This window comes from Lolium rigidum, chromosome 1 (genome assembly GCF_022539505.1).
Source record: "Lolium rigidum isolate FL_2022 chromosome 1, APGP_CSIRO_Lrig_0.1, whole genome shotgun sequence".
NCBI lineage: Eukaryota > Viridiplantae > Streptophyta > Magnoliopsida > Poales > Poaceae > Lolium > Lolium rigidum.
In genome coordinates, this window is record NC_061508.1 from 4,890,331 (window position 1) to 4,914,503 (window position 24,173).

General features: G+C 44.3%; 3 protein-coding genes across 3 annotated transcripts; all 3 read right to left on the reverse strand.

Annotated features, from left to right (window-relative positions):
* Positions 1 to 914: 914 nt before the first annotated feature.
* LOC124666469 lies at positions 915 to 1,874 on the reverse strand. The gene is made up of 3 exons (XM_047203817.1): positions 1,728 to 1,874; positions 1,431 to 1,510; positions 915 to 1,350 (listed from the first exon to the last, which is right to left on the reverse strand). Exons 1-3 carry the CDS (start codon positions 1,827 to 1,829, stop codon positions 1,098 to 1,100), a joined length of 435 nt encoding a protein of 144 aa, XP_047059773.1. The 5' UTR covers positions 1,830 to 1,874; the 3' UTR covers positions 915 to 1,097.
* Positions 1,875 to 6,157: 4,283 nt separating this feature from the next.
* LOC124666477 (GDSL esterase/lipase APG-like) lies at positions 6,158 to 7,714 on the reverse strand. Its single transcript, XM_047203828.1, has 5 exons — positions 7,462 to 7,714; positions 7,215 to 7,345; positions 6,819 to 7,052; positions 6,470 to 6,725; positions 6,158 to 6,354 (listed from the first exon to the last, which is right to left on the reverse strand). The coding sequence occupies exons 1-5, from the start codon at positions 7,712 to 7,714 to the stop codon at positions 6,158 to 6,160; spliced, it is 1,071 nt and encodes a 356-aa protein (XP_047059784.1).
* An 11,188-nt stretch (positions 7,715 to 18,902) lies between these two features.
* LOC124666486 (uncharacterized protein At4g37920-like) lies at positions 18,903 to 21,610 on the reverse strand. The gene is made up of 6 exons (XM_047203840.1): positions 21,418 to 21,610; positions 20,492 to 20,889; positions 20,211 to 20,382; positions 19,874 to 20,118; positions 19,590 to 19,777; positions 18,903 to 19,508 (listed from the first exon to the last, which is right to left on the reverse strand). Exons 1-6 carry the CDS (start codon positions 21,608 to 21,610, stop codon positions 19,349 to 19,351), a joined length of 1,356 nt encoding a protein of 451 aa, XP_047059796.1. The 3' UTR covers positions 18,903 to 19,348.
* Positions 21,611 to 24,173: the final 2,563 nt, after the last annotated feature.

The following is a 24,173-nucleotide window of genomic DNA, read 5'->3' on the forward strand; positions in this document are numbered from 1 at the left end:
GACAGTAGATCTGCTGGGCTACAACAAAGAATAGAAGAGTTGACAAGGCAGATAGAGCAAGAAGATGCGCATGTAAGAAAAGGGCGAGAGAGTGCTCGCAGAAGGATACGATATGCCTGCTGGCCATGGCAGCAACTCCGAGTCATATCAGCATCCTCTCGTGCTAGGACATGGTTTATTGATCAGAATGGCAGATTGTTACCAGGGACAGAAGCACTACTTCAAATAAGGATCTGACTAAGTTCTCACAATTTGCTTAGACTCATATATCCCTCCCTGTCCCCCTATTTCATCTATGTAGGCATGCGCCTAAGATTTTTCAAATAAGTTCATAAGGTCTTGTCACTGCTTACCGGATCTAGCTTGTCTGGATATTGCCATCAGGAGAATACGTTCAAATTTCAGCTCTTTTGACTGAATAATCCAGAAAACAAATACGAGTTAATAAAATAGTAAAGAATAACAAGGATGTTGGGGCGAAAAATAAAATATTCAAGGACAATACTTAGAAAATGTAATCGGAACTTCTGATACTTACATGGTTTGGTCTTGCGCAATGCAGCAACATTAGCTCACTTGAAGCCTGACACTCATACATTGTGTCAAAACGGAAACGCAGAAGGGTGCACAGCTAGATTAGGAGGACCATCTGGCAATGTACTCTTCTTGGTTCTCTTGCAACCATCTGCACCACACAGGCGACCATAGTGTGTCAAGATGCTGCGCGAACTAATAACCTGTAAGAGGTGTCTACTCTGAAGGATCCATTCATCATTTATTTCAACATGGGTTCTCCTTTCAGGAAATATATGACATGACGGGAAGTGTAGTTAAAGAAAATGAAATTCTAAAGTCAGTAAGTTGGAATAGGAAGAACAGAATTTCTTTAAAGAATCAAATGAAAATCAGGCACTATTGAACTTCTGAAGCACAAGATTAGAACATGTCGAATAGAATTGCCAGTAAGCATATGCCCTTACATTCGAGAAATAGACATTGAGGGCATGGTAATAGAATCAGCCTAATGGGGATTGTAAAACTTTGGCTGGAACATCAAGCCATGTTTGAATATTCAGATGGTTGAAGCACACAAATTGTCACTTGGCCTTCTTCCCTAACGGCAATGAAGTAACAGAAGGCAATCCCCTCTTCTTGCTACAAGCACTGGTTCTACCTTGCGGCTCACCGCTATCATCATCGCTCTCCTCATCCGCCTCCTGAGTGTTTCTTTTCTCCTCCTCCGCAGACTTCCTCTTCTGCGCATTCACCTTTCCAATCAACCTCCTCTCAACCGGATCAGTGGGAGCTGCACGCTTCACATTAGGTGCCACTCTAGCACCAAGACCAAGCCTGCAACAAATTGATCAGACTCTTAAACAAATTAACCAGGAAAAAAAATGCTGATAGCAAGAAGCATTGATGAATTATACCCTGATGGCCGACCCTCAAAGTCCTTATCGTTCAGTTCATCTGGCTCTGGCCCACTCATTTTGTCCACCCATGTCTGGGCCTGGGAATGGCATATGAAATGGGTGAGCATCGCACAATCTTATCAAACACTCAACAAAAGCATTGTTGGTCATCGGCCGTGAATGCTTCTCGGCGCAGAGCATCCATTGCTTCGAAGACCTAATACTCAGCTAAAATTGAAACGAACAGCACTAGAGATCACGGAGGACTGCATCGAATAAGCGAGGAAGCAGAGCGGGGGAGTATGCGGAGCTCACCAAATTTAGGGCCTTCTTGAGCGTGACCACCTTCGGGAGCGGGGCCTTCTTCTCCGGCACCGGCGCCGGATTCTTCTCGTCCGACGGCTGCCCGGTTGCCATCGGCGGCAGAGCTAAGCTAGAGACGAAGCAGAACCGGGCGGCGGAGTCTTGTGCGGACTGCGGACGAGGAGGCGGCGGCGGCGTCGTCGTGTGGGGACGAGAAGACGGCGGCGGCGAGGTCTTTGAAGCGGTCATACAGTTTTTTTTAGAGGACCGGGTATAATACAGTTTCTCAAGGACAAGACGGGGAATACATACAGGGAGCTCGGAAGGAGGCCCACTGAGGCCCGGTCCGGTGAAGAGATATTAGTTCTCTGGTCCATAGAAGAAAAAAAACTTTCCAGTGATGTACAAAAAATACTCCTTCAAAATTGTACATATGAAACAATTACTCCTCCGTTCCAGTTCATAGGCATGCGCGTATTTTTAAGTCGTAAATTTGATCAAGATAATACAAGCTGTCGGCACCATCAGACCTCGGCACAGCCAACAAAGTCATCGGCACCATCAGGCCTCGACACGGTCAACAAAGTCGTCGGCACAGGGTTAGCCATCGGCAAAGCCACTAGGCCGTCGGCCAGACCATCGGCATAGGTGCAGGTGGTCCTGTAGGCCATGTAACAGTCGTTTGCCTTAACAGGTTCTGTGCCGGCAATGGTTTGCAATGTTTTTCTTAAACTTTTTTTTCACATTTTTTCACATTTTTTTGAATTGTTTGATAGTTTAATCTTTAAGAATGCTTAATATCATGTTGAATTCATTATTAATAATTAAGCTTTTCACTCGGTCACATATCCTTAAGCTCCTCCCATCACAACACGATGAACTTGCTGCATAAAAGTTATATTTTGCTGACAATAGTACCATATCAATCCTATTAACCCTTGCACCATAACATCACTTCTTTATAATTTGAAATCAAACAAATTATTTGACTAAACAACAATAAATAAGTAATAATAATCTTGAATTCAAATAACAATAAAATGAATTTATTTTTTTAAAAAAATCACCGAATCCTAAAAGATGAAAAAACTCCTATTTCTATTTTGAATTTGAGGAATCTAAAAAATTGCTAAATGGCCGTAGGATGAATGCTAGTGCCACGAAGCCCTCGTTAAGGATATGTCACCTATTGTCGGAATTGAGCTTAGGATGAATGCTAGTGCCAGATTTCTTGATTATGGGGGTCGCTTAACCTTACTTAATTTGGTCCTATCCTCTCTCCCGAACCACTTTTTATGCTCTCTTAAGGTTTACAAGACCATCATAAAAATATTCGACCTCTAAAGGAGACATTGTTTGTGGGCTAAGGAGGGGATAATGCGGTCACTCAACTCTCTTGCGGCCTGGTCCATGGTCTGCAGACCAAAGCGTTATGGTGGTGGTGGTCTGGGTGTTCTTAACGTAGAACTACAAAATAAGGCGCTCCTGTTAAAGCAGCTACACAAGTTCTACAGCAAAGAAAACATACTTTGGGTCAACTTGGTGTGGTCACTATATGGAGAAGTTAATCCACATGCTCAGTCTAAGTTAATCCACATGCTCAGTCTAGTAGAGGGTCGTTTTGGTGGAGAGATATATTCAGTTTAGTGGGAGACTACAAAAGCATCACTCATAGTCCGCTTTGCTCTGGAAAGATTTTTGGCACAAATGGCCAGCTACTATGTGATATTTCTCCTCGTCTATTCTCCTTTGCTCTTAATGAGGATGCTTTTGGCACATTGATTCTAGATCTTCATGTGTGTTATGCGCAGCGCCGGATTTGGAGACACGTGACGACCTCTTTTTTAGTCATTCGTTTGCAGCTGCATGCTGGGCAACGATTGATGTTCATCAGAACCTTACTCTACCAAATTCAAACCGTTTTATGTCTGCACGTGAAGTTTTTAGGGGACCATGTTTTATGGAAATTGTTACTTGCGCTGCTTGGAATATCTGGAAAAAGCACAACGATCTTATCTTCAAGGATCAGCAACCTTCTCTAGAGTGTTGGAAAGTGAGATTCAAGAGCGATCTCCTGCTTCATCAATTTATTTAGAGTTAAAGCTACCTTAGTTCAAACCCTCCTTGACTGGGTGATGGCTATTTTTTTCTTAATAGCTTTGTTGCCTCTAGTCCATTACCTCCCCCCCTTGCTGTTGATGACGGCGCTCAGGTGCGAGATGGGGCGCCGCCCCTTGCTGCAGTGCCATGGCCGCCATCCTGGGTATCCGCCGTGGACAACGACGATGATGAAGGCGATGAAGAGGTTCTAGTTCCCAGAACGCCGCCAGCCACCAAGACCTTCGACGCTGCGGCTGCTGCTGTCAAGGTTGGTGGCAAGGAGGTGGAGTGTGTGGCGGACAAGCGTGGTGGATGGCAGAAAGTGTTGCCGCGACATGGCTGTCGCCGCCCGTCCCCGCCAGTCTTGCCAGCTGCTCGGCGTCTTGTCCCCGCTTGGCTTAAGGGAAGATGTTGCAGATGTTTAGCTCCTGGTCACCGCGCTGTGGTTTGCTGTGATCCCTTCAGGTGCTCTCGTTGCCTGGAGAATGGACATCGGGCACGTGACTGCCATAACGCTTGGCGCCCTCTGAGCTCGTTGGCATGCCATGTCGTGCCATCGCCTCGCCAAGCGCTTGCTCCTCGCCGAGCCCAGGTTGAGCCCTCGCTCCCGTCCAATGTGCCTCGCCATCGGTCTTGGGCGGCAGTTGTGTCTGCTCCTGTTGGCTCTTTGGCCTCGGTGGATAGGAAATCTGCTTTGGAGAAGCAGGCCGAGTTGTTTCAGGAGGCTATCCGTCCTCTCCACGAGGCTGTTGACTCCTTGCACGGCTGGTTGCTGGCGTTTGGGGGTTTTCTGGATCGTGCAGAAGCTGTGTTGGGTAAGCTTTCTCGGATGCCTGTCGATCCTTTGGTTCCGCCTGATGGTGGTAAAGTGAGCGCGAGCGAAGCGAGCCTTTTTGGTTGTTTCTCTCCACGCGCTAAGGTGGGCTCGGTGGTCACGGCTCCGGTCATGCAGATGATGCCTGAGCTTTTGGATTTGTGTGGTGATGTGGTGATGCCTCCTTTAGTCGATGAAGCGAAGTCCGACTCGCATGAGATCTTAGATGTGGCTTCTCCGCCGACTCAGGCACTTGGCTTTGAGAGGAGTGGTGTTGTTGATGTTGATGTCTCTCTTTCGGCTGGGTCCGAGAGGCAGGTGGTTCCTTTTGGCGTTGGGGTTGCTAAGTCTGGACTGTCGGTAGCGGCGCCTAGAGCTGTTGTCGCTAGAGAGATTTGTGATTTTCTCGCTACATTGGCTACTGCCTACCCTGGACCCGGAGTGGTTTGATGAGTGCCCCCAATGTCATGGTCTGGCTCTGTTGGTGCGATGTTGGTGTGTCATGTTTGGGTGTTTGTTCGTGTTGCCATGTGGTCTCATGTGTTGGCTAGAGTGGTGTGACCCGGATGTTTTGGGTCTTCTTTACTTGGATGTGGTTGTGTGGGCTTGGCCCGGTGATTGTAGGTTTTTGCCCGGTTTTCTCCTAAAAACTGGGCACTCTCTTCTTAATTAATAAATGAGGCAAAGCTTTTGCCTCCGTTTTTTTTAAAAAAATTACCTCCCCCCCTGAAGTTCCCCTCCTCCTTTTGTACGGCTTCATTTGTTACATGAATAAAATATAAAACCACACCATAGGGGCTTCCCCTACGAATACGATAATTGCGTCAAAAAAAAAGAACAGTAGTGCAGATCGAAAGGTTTTTAAACCCTCGCTTGCTCGCTGTGTTAACGTTGATAAAGGCTTGTTCCCAGTCTCCCAGATGATCGTCACGTGGGATGGGAAGCAGTGCTCCAGGATCGGCGGCTTCATTCTTTCTCCCAGTGAGGGCGTCGCAGCATTGCCTTCCCCGCAGATGGCTGAAGCTCTCGCAATTCGACACAAGTTGATTGTCTCTTGGGATTACAGTGTCATGAAGGTGGTGGTGGTGTCAGACTGTATCTCTCTGATACAGCGTTTTTTGCCACCACGCCAAGATTGGTCTATTCTGAGCGCGGTTTTCAGAGATATCAATACCCTAACGGCAGACTTCAAGTCTGTTTGTTTAAATTCGCTACTAGTAATAGTCTGAATGTGGTAACACATAAGTTGGCTTGTTCTGCTAAGCCTCTAGTTTGTAAGTTGTCGGTCAGTGTTAGCCCTGAATTTATCTGGGCTGAACTATGTAACTTGTAATGATGTCAGTTCATCAATAAAGTACCACATTCTAAAAAAAATCGGCATTGTTTTATTTCAAGACTCCTGACGTGTCGTTTGAAGGCAAGCAGTACAATGAACTACATGTAAAAAAGGAGTACTAATACTGTATATATTTTATATGTAGGAGAAAACAGAGCACTCGTGACGTGGATGATAATTCCAATCATTTATTTATATGACTAGCCGGTTGATGTCCTTATTGAGGGAATCGACAATCACTTCGTTCGCCGCTTCTGATGGGTGAAGAGAGTCCCAAAACACATACGTCGTCGCATTCGAGCATGTGCCAACTGACTTGGTATTGCATAGAAGAACTGTCGTTTCCACCGTTCCTGTCCCACAGCAAGCCCGCCTCGCCTCAGAGAACCCTAAATCCATGGGCAAACAAAATATTCAGTTCGAATGAGCAGGTATCTTCAATGCTGAGCTATGCAGAAAGAGAAAAACAGATGAGATGCATGCATCATGCCAAATGTGTCTCACCTTGTGCTTCAGGAGAGGTGGCAAGGTTGTATAGAGGTTTATAGATGTCGAGTACCACAATCTTGAGATCATGGTGCCGATTCGACAATGACTCCACGGCAGCGCTTAACATCATGTTGTACCTCCCGAAGTCGTTATTGAGCCTTGGCACGCACTCGCTACTACCGTGGCCAAACACCGTGATCGCCAAGGGTAAGCAACCGAACGGTGGCAAGGAAAAAACACCGATACGCCGTGCTCCCATACCGTAGAGTTGCTACAATGAGTATCCGAAATTTGCACAATTTCATGATTTTTATCATTCCAAGTGTGCCAGTGCAGAAAGAAGGTGCATGGGTGCTGTTCTTACTGTCACGGTTTTATTGAAGATGCCCATAAGGCGGTCAGAGAACTGGTCGGCGGTCAGCATCTTGAAGAGAAATGGGTTGACGTAGTAGTTGAGGCCGAAGTCGGTTGAACCAGCGCTAATGATGTAGAGCGAGTTCGAGACGATTGACTGAGCCTGGCTGCTTCCAGCCACCGCTGCCAGCTTTGTTGTGTAATCTTTGAAGTACTCGAGTTGTTTGGACAAAGAGATGACATGCTGCGCAATAAGGTTTTGCCAAAGTACTAATCATGTTAAAAAGGATAATTAACGAGGTATAGCTGAATCTTGCAACCAGTTATAAGTAACGAGAAGGATCTTAGCATGTTACTCACTGTAACTTTTTCATTCTCTTCAGAGGCACTGATCAGTGATACTTACATACATAAATGCCGTGGGATCGTAGTAGCCACCCCCAGCTGATGCGAAGTTGGCTCCTATCAGAAGGTTCTGCCCTGACGCCTGTGGGCTGAGATATGCAGGAGGAGAGCCACTGAACCCAACCTTCTCACCTACAACCACAGTTGCATTGTGAGGCATGCTCTGCATCTGATTAACCTATGATACCGCTGAGCAATCTGCCGTCGGAACCACACAGTTAAGTACGTCAAGCCAGACCAGGACGAACCTATGATATCACTGAGCAATCGGCCGTTGCTGAACCTTCCTGTGGCGACATGGTCCTTGAAGTCGCGGCCATACGGAGGGGAGTTTGCTTTGACAACACTGGTAATGTAGTCGTTGTTACCTACGTCGACTAGCGAGTCTCCGAAGACCATGAGCGCCGGCACCCGTGGCCAAGTTTCGCCGCCGTGTGCTGTCATCCCAGCCAAAGAAACAAGGAAGATGGCTAGCAGCAGTAGCAAGTGTCTGACCGCCATCGGAGGCCGTCGAGGTATCACTTGGACTTGTCTGAAAGCACAAGATGGAGTGTCCGTGAGCTTTATAGAAAGCGTGCCTGTAGGTACCTGCCGGAAATGAGATACTCAAGGGCAAACACACATGAAACATATTGTGAACAAATTTCAAAGGAAAAAAAAGTGGAACATTTCATGTGTGGACACACACACCCCGCACGTGAAAACATGCAGACGATTAGTGGATTGGAATTTTGGGGCCAATTTTCTACCCTTCTGCATGTTTCTCAGATGTATTGACACAACTTAACACATTGATTGTAGACGTGTAGGTAAGCATGACAAGGACTTGACCCAAATTGCAGTTGCCAAGGTCACTGCTCGATACACACCAAGAACTACAGTAGCTCTTAGGGCACGTACAACGGGGCGCTTATGCCCAGGCGCTAGGAAGAAATACCCGGCCGTTTTCTGCTATTCCCGTCCTAATCCCAGTCGGTTTTGAAGCATCGACGCAGACTTAAGAGCCGGGCGTTTAAATTAACAATGGAAAATAAGTCTGCTAAGCTGCCCGCGCTTGCATGCATGTAGTAACTGACTTCTCAAGCGCCTAGGTAGGAGTCTACCGATGTACATGCCCTTAGAGGTTATTTCCAGAGTGCATCGTTTTGGCTCCGAGCTCGGTCTTTTAAAATATCAAATGATATTTCAAAGTTTCAGAAAATCCACTACGTGTGTACATACGAAAAAAAATTGTCTTTTCTTGTACAGATCACAAATTAAAGATATTTCAATGAAAAATTGGTTGTATAAACTAGACATGTATATGTACTAAATTCTTCTATGAATTATGTACGAAAATTAAGTGTTCAGTTTCAACATCAATTCAATAAAGGGCGTACGCAGTGCTGAAAACTCCCACACATTGTGAGGTATGGGAAGGGTAGGGTTCTGACAACAAAATTTGGTGAAATGTGAGGGGCCTAAAAGATTAGGTGTGTCCTGCAAAATGCAAATGCACATCTAAAGGTATAATTGATGCCCCTCATGGGGGATTCACAGAGATTAAAGCATGTTGACCGTCCGATCTTTACTGTGGCTGGTAGACATAGCATCTCGGCCATTCATTTCTGGACGAAGAGCAGCTTCTGGTGGCTGCGCCGGTCCCTGGTTCTAGAGAAAGACATGTAATGGATGTTGTCTACCCGCGTATGGGTGCACATGGGCTCCACGATCTGCTGGCTCCACGCATCAGTCGCTTCGGGTCGTTCTCGAGTTGCGCTCGGCTCGCGCGGGCCGCAGAAAATATCTCCTCCGCGCGGGGTAGATAGCAGGGTGGTTTCGTCTTCTCCTTCAGTGGTCGGTGTGGGCGGCTTGGTGGCGGAGCGCCATTTGCCCACGCGAGGAGCTCTCACTGTGTGAGCCACTATAGGCACGCGCGCCGTCGCCTCGGAGAGCCCATCCTCCTCACTTTCTCCTCGCTGTCCTCTCACATCGCCTCGTTCGCCTCGTCGCTCCGCTCCAAATCCGCCTCCCTCGCGCGCTCTGTGCCGTCGCCGGTGGCCGGCCTTACCCCATGGCTTCGCTCTGCCATGGGTTCGGTTAAGGTGAGGCCCTGAAACACCGGTGCGGTTACGTGTTCCCCGTGTTTTCCCCCTCTCGTGTTTCTACTGTTTCTCCTTGGATCTTCTCCGTGCCTTCGGTGGTGGTCCGTCTTCAAATGTGCTCGCGCCTTACCGTGCTGCCTTTTCCATCTTCGCAGGTCGTCCGCTTGCTGGGGTTGCCGCGCTTGGTGGCCGCGGCTGCTTCGGTTCGGTGGCATAGAGCATCGCCGAGTGACGGCGACAGCTGCGGTGGCGGCAGAAAGCGCGCGGGTAGGCGACAGCGGCGGCAGCGGCGAGCGCGCGTGTGGGCCTCGGCGTCGGCGGTGAGCGCGCGTGGGAATCGGCGGAGGTGAGCGCGCGCGTGGGCGTCGGCGTCGAGCGCGCGCGTGGGCGTCGGTGGCGAGCGCGCCCCTGGACGAGCTAGAGCCTATTTACGTTTTCGTTCTTGGTTTATCTGGGTGGGTTTCTCTTCTGTTCTTATTTCCCCATGCCTTTTCGTGGTGTTTTGGGGTATGTATGATCTTCCCGGTTATTTATTTTTTCCCTCTCTCTCTTGAGTTTCTAAGGCTGCGTTTGGTAGCAAAGTTTTTTTCTAAGTATTTGAGCAATACCACAGTTTTCAAAAATACTACAGTTTCAAATACTTTGATGTGTTTGGCTATGACTAAAAATTGCAGTATTAATACTTTAGTATCCTTCAAACTGTAGTATTTTTGAAGTATTAAATAAACAGGCTCGGACCACTTTTTTCTGGAACGGAGAACAATGAAAACGTTCCCGCGATAAAATCGTTCCTTAGTTTATGCATGCTTGCATGGAATCTGCTACCTCTGATGCCCTTTACTATACCTCACAATATTTTGTACTACAAGTACAAACGTATTTCAAGTCTTTTGCTGGAAGCACTATTTTGAATTTTCTTGCCGAAGTATATAATGTTCACAGCTTCCAACATTCATCACTTTTCCATGTAGCTAGCTAGGACTAAGGTTCGAATGCTTGAGCAACTGACGCAATAACCATGTGTAGACGTCTGATGGTCAAACGTCAATCAAAGGGACACTAAAACAACACTTGCCAAACACCTTGTAGTTTTTGCCAAAAATGAAAAATACTACGGTATCATGAAACTGCAGTATTTTTCTCAATTCACATAAATACTTTAGTTTTACAATACTTCAGTTTTAGAGAAACTTTGTTGCCAAACTAAGCCTAATTTACTTATTTTGTTCCTTTTCGATCTCTTCCTCATCTGCCTCTTCTTCACCATGGAGGACACCATCACCCACGGCCAAGAAAAGCGTTGACTTCAGAGGTGCAGCGATGGAGCGGAGACCTCGATCTGATCCCTCTTTCCCAAACGCTCAACTGGAGCAACAACGGGAATGGCATGAATTCATGATGTAGGTACCCAAGATCTTTTCTTCCTAATGATTTGCCTCCTCTCTCTCTCTTGATTTAATCCTAGAAAATCATGTTTGTCCAGATTCTGCTTAGCATGCATAGAAGGTGTTCGACATAAATCTAAGCTGGTCATTCACATATTTTGTTTCATTTGCATGAGCAAAGACGATGACCGAAATTGAGATGTTTGGCCAACAAATTTAAGCAATAGTTGGCAATTCTATTGATCCGCTTATCTATCAATATTGTAAGTGTATCCAGCAGGGTTAGGTACTGTGTGTGAGGGATATAGTTGGTAATTCACACCCGTTCTTTATCTTGATTCCTGGGTATTGGTCCCAGCTATGTTGTCCATGTTTTTATTTGATGGAATATGTTCCATTTTATTGGAATTGAAAAGGTCCTGATCAGTGTATTCAACAAGTAACACTTACCGTGGTGTATTGTCCGGGCTGTCATTGAACTTCTACGGTACTCCATTTTTTGTTTTATAAATATTATATAGAAAGATAGTGTTCATGATTGAGTTAAACTGCTAATTACTCTAGCAGCTCGTGAATTGCAAAAAATAACACTGCTATTCATTTCTCATTTGGCGTGTGGACTAAGCTCAATGAGATAAGTATAGAAAGACAAACAGTCTGTTTATGAATATAATTTTGCCGCCTAAAATTTAACTTACTTAGTAGTTATAGTACAGTTCCAAATATATTTATATTTTACCTTACTTTGTCCAGTGGCTGCAAGTAGACCCCTATCGTTCTTAACAGTAACCTTTTACCTGTTATTAGACTGAGCTATGACATTTAATTTGTACTCAGATTTTGCAGCACAATTAGTATCCTTTTCTGTATGGCATTTCTCTCGGAGTACCTCTTTTGCGGACATTGATGGTTTGGATTGCCTGATGCCATTTTAATTATTTAGCAAGATCATGTAAGAATACATGAATAACTTTGCAAGATCATTCTTGTGATAAATTTAAGCTATCCAGTATACTAGCTGCTAGCATAGCTTCTAAACTAATTCCTGAACTGACTACATTAAAATTTGCATCTCTGAAACTACAGTAGCACATATTCCGGAAGTTAGACCTTTTAATGCTCCATATGCGATTATCTTGCCATGTGCTTGTCCAAATAATAAAATAGCTTACTAATTCTATACATATTTGAATGTCAAAATCAAGGAAAAGACAAGTGGGTTACAGTGGTAGTATATCGCCTCTCTTGAATGTGACTTGTCTCTGCAAGCATTAGTTAATAACTATAAGTTTCGAAGTCCACGGTGTTTTAAATTTTGTATAGATTCAGAATTTGTATGGTATCACTAATGAAATCAACTTATAGCTCAGTTTTCAACTCTAGCGTTCTATTCAAATATTTTCTATGATTTATGGTCAATGACCTAAATTTGTACAGATTCATCCAGGAGATATACGAGGTCACCGAGCCGAGGAGAGGTGTTGCCGATTCACCATACACTTGCTGCTGGAGAAGGCATGTGAGGGCACGGGTGCATAAGTGTTGATGGTGCGGCCACTGTTAATATCGTGGTCAACAACAAGGCATCTCACCACATACCGGTAACAACCTCTGAAGTAGACAGCTGGAATTCCATATGGGTTCTTTTGTTTTAGCTTTCTTATGAAGCTTGTGTTGATGCCTTTTGCTCTGAAAAAGCATGTACGGTACGGATGTTGGTGTGAAGGCTAATACATGTAACTTCTTTGCTGGAGGACCTCAGAAGTAACAACGGTGTGTTAAGCCGCACTGTAACTATCAGTTCGAAGCAGTAAACCTAGGTGCCATGTCAGATTTGATGAACCTGCATCCTCTTTTGTTCGAATGCATTGCATCTTCAATAACTACAAAGCATCAGGTTATTTTATTATAGTTATACATTTTGTTCTCTGTCAAAGATGAAGTATTCTCATACTCCTGAGTTGAGTTAATTGAGTAGTATACTCATCCATTATTGATTTTACTCTTGGCAGTTACAATACTGAAACTTGATCGTGTCATTTCAGATGTGCTTGCTTATGGTTTATCTGATGGTAGTTTGACGGTTTGCCAGACCCACCATTGTTCTTTAAAAATTAATAGGGCATTATAGGATATCACAGGTTATATTTACTTATTTGTGTGTTGAAATGTATTTTGTGAATCCACCTTCTATTCTTATATATTCTTTTTTATGATGTGGGTTTGTTTTGGATTTTCAGGTGCTAAACAATAGATGTCGATGTCACATTTGGTGGTTACAACTGTTGAAAGATCATGTCTACTATGTGCAGGTGCAGAGAGACAAAACCACAGTATGTTTCTATGCTCTTCATGCTATTTCCCTAGGATTATTGCTTTTTTTTTACAAGGTTTGATGTTTCTCATCTTCTTTATTTAGGGTATATCCAGCACATATCTATATGCAAGGCAGTCTTAACCATTGTAAGTTCTTATCCATGTACCAGCTATTAACTTGCAAGATTATCTACTATATACACACAACGAATGTTGATGCAGTATGCTCATGCGTGTCCATGTTAGGAGTGGTACACGCCGTCCGAATCGATACATGAGTTTCGGTGCCTATTGCATGCATCCTGTCTACAACATTTTTTGTTTGTCTATTTGGAATACAGTAGTATCTCCTCTGGAGGAATTTATAGTGTTGGTTCTTTCTCGGGGCATGCTTAGTACACTTCAAAACATTGGCACATATGCATATTTATCATACTCAAATCTTTCTCGGGGCTTTCTCCTTTGTTTGTTCTGAGTACTTTGACAGAGTATTGAGAATTGCATATTTATCATGCTGCACTTCAAAACATTGGCACATATCTTTTGTCTGCATTTTCCTGTCTGTCTACATCTATGTTTGAATTGAACACCCGTTGGTGTTTTTTCCTACTCACAAGATTTGAGTATGATATTTCAGGAAGCAAGTAAATACATTGTACAAGTTCTCTTCATTCAGCTTCCTATGCGGCTTTTTTCAGTGGTTCCATACCGTTGGAGATAACTGTTGATTTAAGAGCTTCACTACATTAGTCCTTTTTGTTTCTGCGGGGGAACTACATTAGTCCTTCAACCTTTATAAGAACAGGTTAGATAATACTGTACTTCTTATATACTCCTTTCATACTCCTTATTATCTAGGGGTATTTTTATCTTCGCCTAAATATCTGAATGTTATGGTCGGCATCTCTTATGCCAGGAAGAGGCCCAATAATGGGCCAAATTAGGGGCTTAGCCCAGTTATTTTATTATGTAAAGAGTTGTAATCAGACTTTTACGTTTAAGCAATAATCAATCTTATTATTGCCGACTCCGGCCTTCTCCTGCCTCCGCCGCCGCCAGCCCTAGCCGCCGCCCTTCCCAGCCTCCGCGCCGGCGCCCTGCCGCCGGCGCCGCCCTTCTCTTCCCCGCTCGCAACACTTCCACCCCTACAACCTACGCCCTCGTTCTGGTAGAACCCTAACCTCTACCACTGAAAGTAAAGTTGGTTGTGTTGTACTTATATACTCCTTAATTTTAGGGGCATTTTTCTGCAGAAGTGTAGTGTAATGCAGCTGTAAATTGCAAGTTTTCTACTGGTCGTGTAGACGTGTAGTACCATGCTTCATGCTTGCTGTGTTGTTCGACTCTGAGCTGTGATGATTCATGATTGAGTAGCTGAAAAGTGAGGTAATTGTTTAGTGAGGAAGCAAAAATTCTTGCTGTAGGAGTACTTGATGTACGAGTATTATAATTCCTCTTTGTAGTTGTTGGAGTAGTGTTGTAGTATTCAGTTATATTGTCATTTACTCCAACAGTCAACATACCTAGATGCCATCCAAGCATGCCAGCACACTGAATTGTTCTTGATTTCTGGGAGTAGATGAAGTGAAGTGGAAATTAAGATCTGTATTTTGTATAGTTGTTGTTCTGCATTGTTTGATTCTTCTTCCTCTAAATTCTGACCTTGTTCAGTAGGTGGGCTGAAGTTAATATCAGTAACAACCATTCTTCAGGTGGCGTTCCAGCGACGATATCGATAGAGGAGCAAGCTTCTTCTTCAGGTGGTAACGCTCGTGGTAGCACTTGTTCTTCCTGTGGTAGCATTCCTTATTTACAGCTGGAGAAAAGCATATCTCATTTGATAGTGTCAACTGTATTTAGTTGGATCATACCATTCACCGTTGTGTGTGACAGGCGTATTGTTCTTTTAGTCGTCTTCAGAAATCTTGTATGAATGCATCTCAATTAAACATGTGTGCCATTTCTTTGACAAGATCTGCTATATGTGTTGTTCTAGAATATAAAACTATTGGGAGGTATTTTAGATTTCGAGTCAAGGCTAACATACTGTACTCCCCTAAATTGAGAATTGAGAATTAGAGATGTTTTTGAGGTGCGACATGATGCTTGAATTCTTCCCATGTGCGTCTGTCCGTGTGGTGCAGGGGCGTGGTGGCGTTCTGCAGCGACGAGTGCAGTGAGAGGCAGGGTCCACCGCACACAACAAGGTTGCATTCACCCACTCCATGCATGCTCGCTGTCTCCCTCGAACTCTACAACCAAGGGTCCAGGTGAATGCTCTTATAATTTCTTGGCATTTTTAGTTCTCTTTCTTGACTGGGTTTTACTTGCTCCCGTTGTCAGCCTTACATGTTGGTTTCCAGTAGTTCTATGTTGTTAAAATTGCATGGATAACTTTGTGTGTTATTACTCAAAAGGCTTTATGCACAGGTTCCATTTTTATGTGAAGAAAACCATGCTCATAGTCAACTGTCAATAGATAGCGTGTAATGTTCAGGTTTCCACTCGACCTAATCGTTCAATTTTTGTAAATTGATAGTGAACACAGATGCACGCTTGCTGGACATTATTTCTTCCGAGTGTTTTGCCATCTGATGTAGATTACTTCTTCCCTGTCCCAATCTATAATGCTACAGCCCTGACTATAATGTTTATGTATTGGATTTGCGTCTGAAGATTCAACAGATGATAGCCAATTTGTGGAAGGTTCTGTAACAAAATACAATACTCCTATGTTGTTACGTACCACTAATAAGCTGCTAAACATGGGTTGCTCGTGCTACAGCTATCCTTACGCAAGTACAATAGTCATTGTTGAGATATATTCGGTGTTTCGTACTAAACTTTAACTAACATAATAGTGCAAGTACTTGTTATGATGATCCCATGTGTTCCTGAAGACTGAGCTGAACTGAGATCCATCATTGCTGCAAGTGGTAATTTTACTTGAGCTAGAATCTGATGATGCTCCAGCCACGAAGGTCGTCGGCGCGGGATGACGACATCGGGCCTGGCACGGCGTGGTTGCCAGGCGCCATGGCATGGCCTCTTCAGCGGTGGCTTGGCGGACAGTGTTGTGGTGGTGTGCACCTTCGAGGGCGGCACCCGGTTCGCCGAGCCGGCAACTATGGTTTTCCTAGCGACTTGGCTTGCTGGTGCCTGATCTGGGCCATAGCACCACGTACATTGTGCATGCCCCTCTTAGAAATTGGCACTTCATCTTAGAGACCTCATTCCCTCTTATTTACTTGTTTTTGTGATTTGAAGTATATTAAATGCTTGTTGTGATTTGAAAAGTAAGGGTTATGTTGTGAACCGGCAGGTCTCCGCAGCTTGCTTATAATATATTTTCGTACATCATCAATATAGTGATCTACAAAATTGTGTATTGCTGAGAGACGGGGTGTGTGCCAAGGACCATGTATTTCTTTTGTGATGATGATTGACCAGGTTTCCTATGTGCTACTTATGTATTGTTGCTTTTTTTTTTTCCATTACTTCATGCTCGATTATTTCTATTCTTTCTAGCAAAGGCCTCACTACTAATCTTTTTTCATTACTATGAACCTCCAGTTTATGGTTGTGGCTTAGTTACCTAGCAAAGTGCTATCTAATAGGTAGCTATAAACCTATGGCATTATATACTTATGAGAAACATATTGTGATTTTTGTTAGTCAAATCTTACAAGCGTATGCATCTGGTTTCAACTTTCAACATACCACCCAATGCTTAGTTTGTGTTGAACTTCACGAGCTAAGGACTTTGAAATTGGTAATTCAAATTATCATATATTATCATTTCCCACCTAATTTTAATTATCGTTATACAAAATATAAATTGGTGCGAATTCTACGGGATCGTGTGCCAAGGCGCACATCTAAATCTAGTAAAGAATAAGACAGAAGAGAGGTGGAAGGGCCAGTTTCAGGGGTGCAAAGTTTCTAGCACGAATCTCCAGGCTTTGGACCCTAAAGATAGCTCAAGCACCCACCTATACAAGCATGATATGAATTTCATTTTTCGAGACCTAAAAGTAATGTTTTCAAAGGTTTGCTAAACAAACTCACTAGAGCTCGAGAGCTAAAGGGTATTTTTGTTATTTCCAGCACTTTGTAAACAGAGAATATGACGATACATGATCGGAAACGGCTCACAGAAATATGACAATCCATTACAAATACTGGTATTAGCTACTCCCTCCGATCCATAATAAGTGTTTGAACTAAAACCCCAACACTTATTATGGATCAGAGGGAGTATTTGATATACAATCAAGAAAAATATGCATTTATGCAAATCCTGAGATCAACTAACAACAAGACCTGGAACGGGTGTACTGTCCAACAGAGATGATCATGATAAAACCGTCATCCATAAGCTAAGGAATTCGAGTGATAACACAGATTTCTACTCCTCTAGAGATGTCGCTTGAGAGTGAGACTTGATTCAATTAGGCACCCCGTCAACCAAAAATAAAGTGTACAGACCTGGTGAGTATTATATGTAGGATACTGAACTACATGCTCTTTAGCAATGAAAATGAAGGTTAAAGAAATACATTTTGGTGCTTCACCATCATGAGACATTCAACTTCTCGGTGTAACTCATTATCGTACATATACGTGTTGGACATCCTCTATACGGCAACAGTCATATTCTTAAGCTTTCCCTGCACTTAGAAAATGACTTCTCAGCAAATACTTCAGTTTCCACAAGAATTTTGATCTAGACCAGGGCAGCTCAGAGTTAGTGTACCTTATAAACCACCACGAACCAATTTGCTGCTCACGAGAGAACCCATTTGTAATTTCATCACATAGCATGCACTCCAGGTCTCTTGGTGTTATAGTATATCCAGATCCATTTGCGATTAGAAGCCATGGTACCCTAAAAAAGAGCAAGCACATCATTTGTGAGGCTGCTAAGCCCAGATGCACCAATTACTCAAGTTTCTCTAGCTAATTGTGAAAGTCATAAATACACAACCATGACACACTCTTCTGTTTTTGCAAAAAAGTATTTGCCTAGCAAATATCCTTGTTTCGGGTCCTGCCTAGACTTTTGGGTACTACAAGCTGATTCAGTCCATTCGGACGAGCAGGGAATTTGAACTTAAATGCAATATAACCAAGATGCACAAAATGGGATCCAAACATGAATCAAAGAGGTAGGAGACTTGAGAATTCTGAACAAGCTACTTCATAGAGGTGAGATCTTAAACCAGCTCCTGTTGAAGGAAGGAGAGAGGATGTGAGACTTCAATTAAGAAGCAACTACGAAGTTAACAATTTACTAAGGAATGGTCATCTGTAATATCAGTAAGTAAGCAATAATTGCCGAAGGTAGAATATATAATTCGATATAACTTATCTATTTAAGACACAACTAATAGCTGATGCCATCTCATGATCTTATCAACAAAAATCCCCAATAGTTGTTTACTTATAGGCTAGGCTATTCAAAGCTGGTCTATATCATCGTAATAAACTAATTCCTTAATGAGATAAACAATGGGTAATTAGCTATAAACAACTAACCTGGCACACCAAGATGTCGACTTGGCCCGTACTCACATGTCCAAGTCTTGTCTTAACTGATACACTTTACAAAATGCTGTCAGTTGCAGGTTAAGACTAAATTAAGAAAGAGTCTTCAACCTCAGATCAAGAAATGGTTGTAATAATTCATTATATGACTTCAAGATGAATATTTTTGTGATGATTTCAGAACATATAACTTGTATCAGCTGCATCATATCTTCACCAGCAATATAACTAACAAATGAAAACATTTTCAAAAGGTATATAATAAGGATGCTGCCCCACTCACATGTCATGATTTCAGAAAGAATTTTCCAGACTTAAACTTTTCCTTACAAGGATGATATAATGTTGATAACCAATAAATCATAAAATTATGCTGAAAATTCACTTATATGTCAACATGACCACCTGTTTTGTATACAGAATCTGAAGAAAGCATTTAATCTTCTATGCCTGTCACGGTCACATGAGGCATCTCTCAGTGTCCTCTTCAGATTATGCCTGACCATAGGCATTAATCTACGTACACTATCTATGAAGAGGTTGAGGGAGTAACTTACAAAATATAGGCGGACATACATCTAGGTGAAACCTACATCCATATATCACATGCTACAATCACTTTATGTGCGGCACAAACCAGATTTAATCTGGACATAATCCTTGGAAGTATTGTCATTCTTCACTCCCAGCAGCCATCGATGAGAACCCAGCTCTATAGCAAGCAGAGCTTAGGCCATCATGCAGTTCAGATGATTATACTTCTAGCACAATCACTAGTGATTTGAAACCACAGTTTTGTGATGTCAGAGGTAATTATCCTTGATTGTCTTCACAATCTCTTCAACTCGCTTGATAATCTTAGGATTCATCAAGTCCCTCGCTTGCCCCAGGAGAGTGCCTTCCCTGCTGCTATAATATGCATCAATTATAGCACTCGCCCAAGTGTGTAAAACCTCAGGGCTCCTGCGATCCATCATATATATCAGCGTGACTAGAGATAACAAGAGGAAGCATCTTTCACAAAGCACTAGTGACAGTACTTACGTGTATAATGTATCAAGGTTTTCGCCTTGGAGTTCGGGCCCAGGAGTAAAAGCATCGTTCAACGCGCTAACACGTTCTTCTGGGTCCTCGATCATTATAAGATGCTTCAGTATCCTGATATCCTTCGGCATTTGTCTCTGAAGATTGGCTACTGCAGTCATGTATAGATGGAACATTATGTCTTTTGCCTGCAATGTTGGTAGACCCACTTAAACTGATGGATTTGTCCCAATTAAACACAGGTAGGAAAGAAGCATAAGAAGTATCGCGTCACAGATCCATACATCGGATTTTGTGATGTCGGTGCCCTTTGCAGCTGACCAAGCTTTTGAAAGCATCAACACTAACGCGGAATCTAGTTCTTTCTTCTCGGCCAAGTCATCAATCTTTCTGCATGCAGCGTCCACTGAAGGCGAATTGAGTATATCTTTGAGCTTTAACTCTGCAACATTCAGCGCTTCAAGACTACCAGACTTGTCATCGTGAGCTTGTAATGCATCTACACAATCATTTCCAAGTTTTGCCAACTCTGCAAGCAAACAAACAAAGAGAGAGATGATGCACCAAGAAAGCAATAATCAGTAATAAGGTCGCAACAAAAAAATGTCATGTATGTCTCACCTTTTTGCTTATCGGGGTCATCCTTATATGACTCCGCAACATAATAAAGGTGGTTGAAGAACTCCACCGTGAAATCTTTACGTCGCTTAGCAATAACAGCACCAATTTTATCAGGTGGCGTTGATTTCACTACTTCAAACAGTTCATTATGCCTTTGCACATCCTCATCGATCTGAAAAGAGAGGGAGGAAAATAAAAAAAAATTAAGATCTGACATTAAGAGTTGAACAAATAGACGAAGTGCCACACGCTTCCTGCAAAACCAGAAAGCCCCACATTACCTCTCTCAGCTTTCTCCCCAGCCTGAGAAGACCGTGCTTCATCTCAGGATTCGATTCCGCATCCGCTCTCTCCCGACAGCGCCTAAAGAAATGCGGCCTGATGTTGTCCCACTCCCTGCTAAAAGCTAGCAGTTTCCTCCAATCCGTTGGCGTAGGCTTATCGACCATGAATACACCGATCAACTTGTCGGATATCTTGATCATCTTCTGGTTGCCTGCGGCCATGTAGTTTTCCTCGCCCACGCTTCCTCCTGGACGCTCTTCACTTATACGCCTGTTTGCATACCCGCTGCTTGATGGCGAGTCTTCTGTGTAATCATCGGGCGCTGCCATCACATCGCTGACCGCTTCCACATTAGAGCATCGCGGTTGGGGAAAGCCGCGGAACAGGTGTTGTCCTGAGATCAGAAAAATGGCATATTATTGTTTTATAATGGTGTGACAAAGTTTCAGAAGTAGGTCAAGATGCACACGGATATTGTACTACAGAATCTATTTCATGCAGGCGTACAGACAGACATAAATAGTTAATATCACACAGCCAATCGAACAAGCTGGATATGCGGGAGTCGGTTTCTGGAGCTAAAAAGGGGGCAGCTTTAGTCGGTTTCTGGAGTCTTTAGGTGTTTTTCCGGCATGTTTCACCATTAAAAAAATGCCATCTTTGTACAGTGTTACGTTATATCCCTCTTGCTAAATGAAAAGGCAGTGCTCCCCTGCCGGTTGCTCCAAAAAGAGGAGGGGGGGGGGGGGGGGGGCAGCTGCCACAGCCTATACCCACAAAATGAGATTATCGAACTAAGAAGTGCACCAAGAAGTATTATTTGCCCAGGGGGGATACAGTACATCACAGCTGGATTGAGAAATAGAGCACTAAATCAGTATTACTGTCTAGGTTCGCAGCTGGATAAGCAGGAGCAACATACCGCGGGCGTCATCGCTGGCGGACGACGATGTTGTGGCGCAGGGAGGAGGAGAGTACGGGAAGGCGGCGCAGGTGAGGTATATCGGCGGAGGCCGGCGAGGAGGGAAGGAGCAGGAGGGATGGGGGCGGCGGAGCGAGGCGGCGGCGGCGGCGGCGTAGGGCAAAGAGGCGATAGCAGCTTGGTCGAGAGCCATGGTGCTGGTCTGAGAGTGAGACGACTGCCACGCACAAGAGACCGAACAGCCCACTTACTTACTTGTCTCCATTGCAAGCCCAATGGGCCTCTTCGTTTGCTTGAGAATGGTATGAACTCTTTTTTTGTTTTTTTTTTTTTGAGAGCAACCACATATTTCATTAATTGAACACCAAGTTACATGAAGCAACACATGTAGAAACTAAAAGACAAACCGGGATAAAATGATTATCGTGAATTTGCAGATAAAAAACCTTAAAGATCGAGAAATACAAAACGATCTCTAGGGTTTGCTGCAACCACCGTAGCCAGCGGCCGCCGTCCAATTCCAACGCCGCCGAGACGAACGCAAGAAGAGACGCCGAGCCTCCACCTTTGCATGATCCAAAAAAGCACCATCGCCAACGAGGCTTTGTGAGTCGATGAACAGGCCTGCTGCAAGCAACGAGGCACATGTCGCTGTGGCACGTCGACCGGGGGACGTCCCCGTGCTGTCTTGGACCAAGATACGCCGCCTCCCATCGACGAAGTCGGAGAAGAACGACATAACCACCACCTCCGGACCAACATCTTCGCTCCAGAAGAACCACCTCGCCCTGGCCCCCAGCGCCGTCGTGGACAACGACAAACGCCAGTGACACGTTGAGAAACAGATCTCGCCAGATCTGAAGAACGGCGAGAAGACCAAGCCGCCGACCTGAAAGATCGGCAAGCACACGTTGCCAACAACTCCGAGACGCCGCCGTGAAGGTCGCCGCCGGTGTGGGAGTGGAGTTGTGGCAGATTTATTTTCCCGGGCGCCGCTCCCACCACCCAACGACGCACCATAGGAGACAAAAACTAACCCTAATTATATTGCTCATACTGTTGTTGTTGTTGAGAAAATCTCCATGAACTTCTCGTGCACTATTCAGACTTCCAGAGAAATCATTTGTAGCATATCATATATTTTTTCCGAAAACGCAAAAGCTGCATTGACAGATAAAAAAAGTTATATGTACAAGTGGACGGAGGAACACCAAGCCGTACAACTCGACCCAAGAAAAGAAGAAGAAAAACTATACTAGGGGATATCTGGCAATGAAAAGGCAGTGCTCCTGCCGGTTGCCTAAAAAAAAAGGGGCAGCTGCAACAGCCTAAACCCACAAAATGAGATTATCGAACTAAGTAAGTGCACGAAGAAGAATCATTTGCCGAGGGGGGATACAGTACATCACAACTGAATTGAGAAATAGAGCACTAAATCAGTATTACTGTCTAGGTTCGCAGCAGGATAAGCAGGAGCAACATACCGCGGGCCCCATAACTGCACATACTGCCACAGTGCCACGACGCAATGAGCGCCAATTATATCGGGGATCCACGTGCGCTCCACCAGCGCATCGCGGACAGTACACGCCTGTCTCCGGCGCTTCGGCACCATCGCATAGACCTCGGGTGCCACTTTCTTGACGGACTTGCCGTCCAGCCATTTGTCTTCCCAGAAGAGAGCGGATTCTCAATTGCTGACTACCATGGAGGTGGAGGCCGCAAAGACATCCAGCTCAATCTTCGAGAAATGTGTGTCAAGCCCTCGCCACGGTCGCAGTGGATTCGTGCGCATCCTCCATATCCATCTTACTCTGAGGCTGGTAGCAGTGCGTGCTAGGTCCAGGATCCCGAGACCTCCGAGCCGCAGCGGTCAGCACACCCGCAACCAGTTGACGTGTCAATGACCACCATTGGCATCGGCCCTGTCTGCCCAGAGGAATCCTCGTAGAATTTCATTGACCTGCTTCAGTGCTGTTTTGTTGAGGCTCAGCACCATCAGTTAGTGCAACAGGATAGCTGCGAGAACCATGCGAATTAGCATCAAGCGCCCCGCCCTAGGCATCGTAGATGCCCTCCAGGTAGGTAGTTTGTCAGCGAGACGGTCAACTAGGGGATGGAACGCTGCAGCCGTCAGTTTCCGGATAGACAACAGGATGCCTAGGTACTTCACCTGAAACGGCGCTAGCTGACATTCCATGAGTCCAGCAGCGCCTGCGGCCTCCTCATCCGAACATGAAATTGGGGACACCGAGCATATCATATATTCTGAACCATTCGTTTTTAGGACTATTTATACGCTTTCTAATACCTTGATCCAAAGAAGTCCTTGAATGGTCCATTCAACATATAATATGTCATTTTTTTACATTTTCTTGCAAAAGGTTCGAACAGTCAGTATGTCAAAGATTAAATGAGGAATCATTTACATCAGTACTTCAAACACGAACAGGTAGGATGCTTATGTTTTTCTGTATTTACTATTTTCTGCAGGTGTAAGGCACAAGAAACACCATCGAGGTGTTCTGTGCCCTTTGATGGTCAGTTGTCTACTGTCATAGTGTCATTGATACAACAACGGAAGGGCCCCAAGAGGAAGATGCTGACCAAGACATGTATGCTGCTCCAGCGGCCATATTGTTGTCTCAAAAGGCAACTACTCTATGGTTGTTTATACAACTTTGTTGGTAGTGTCCTTGGGCATCGTGAGCATTTGGTGTGCGTGCAGAACATTGGTATATTTGTCGTTCTTTTAT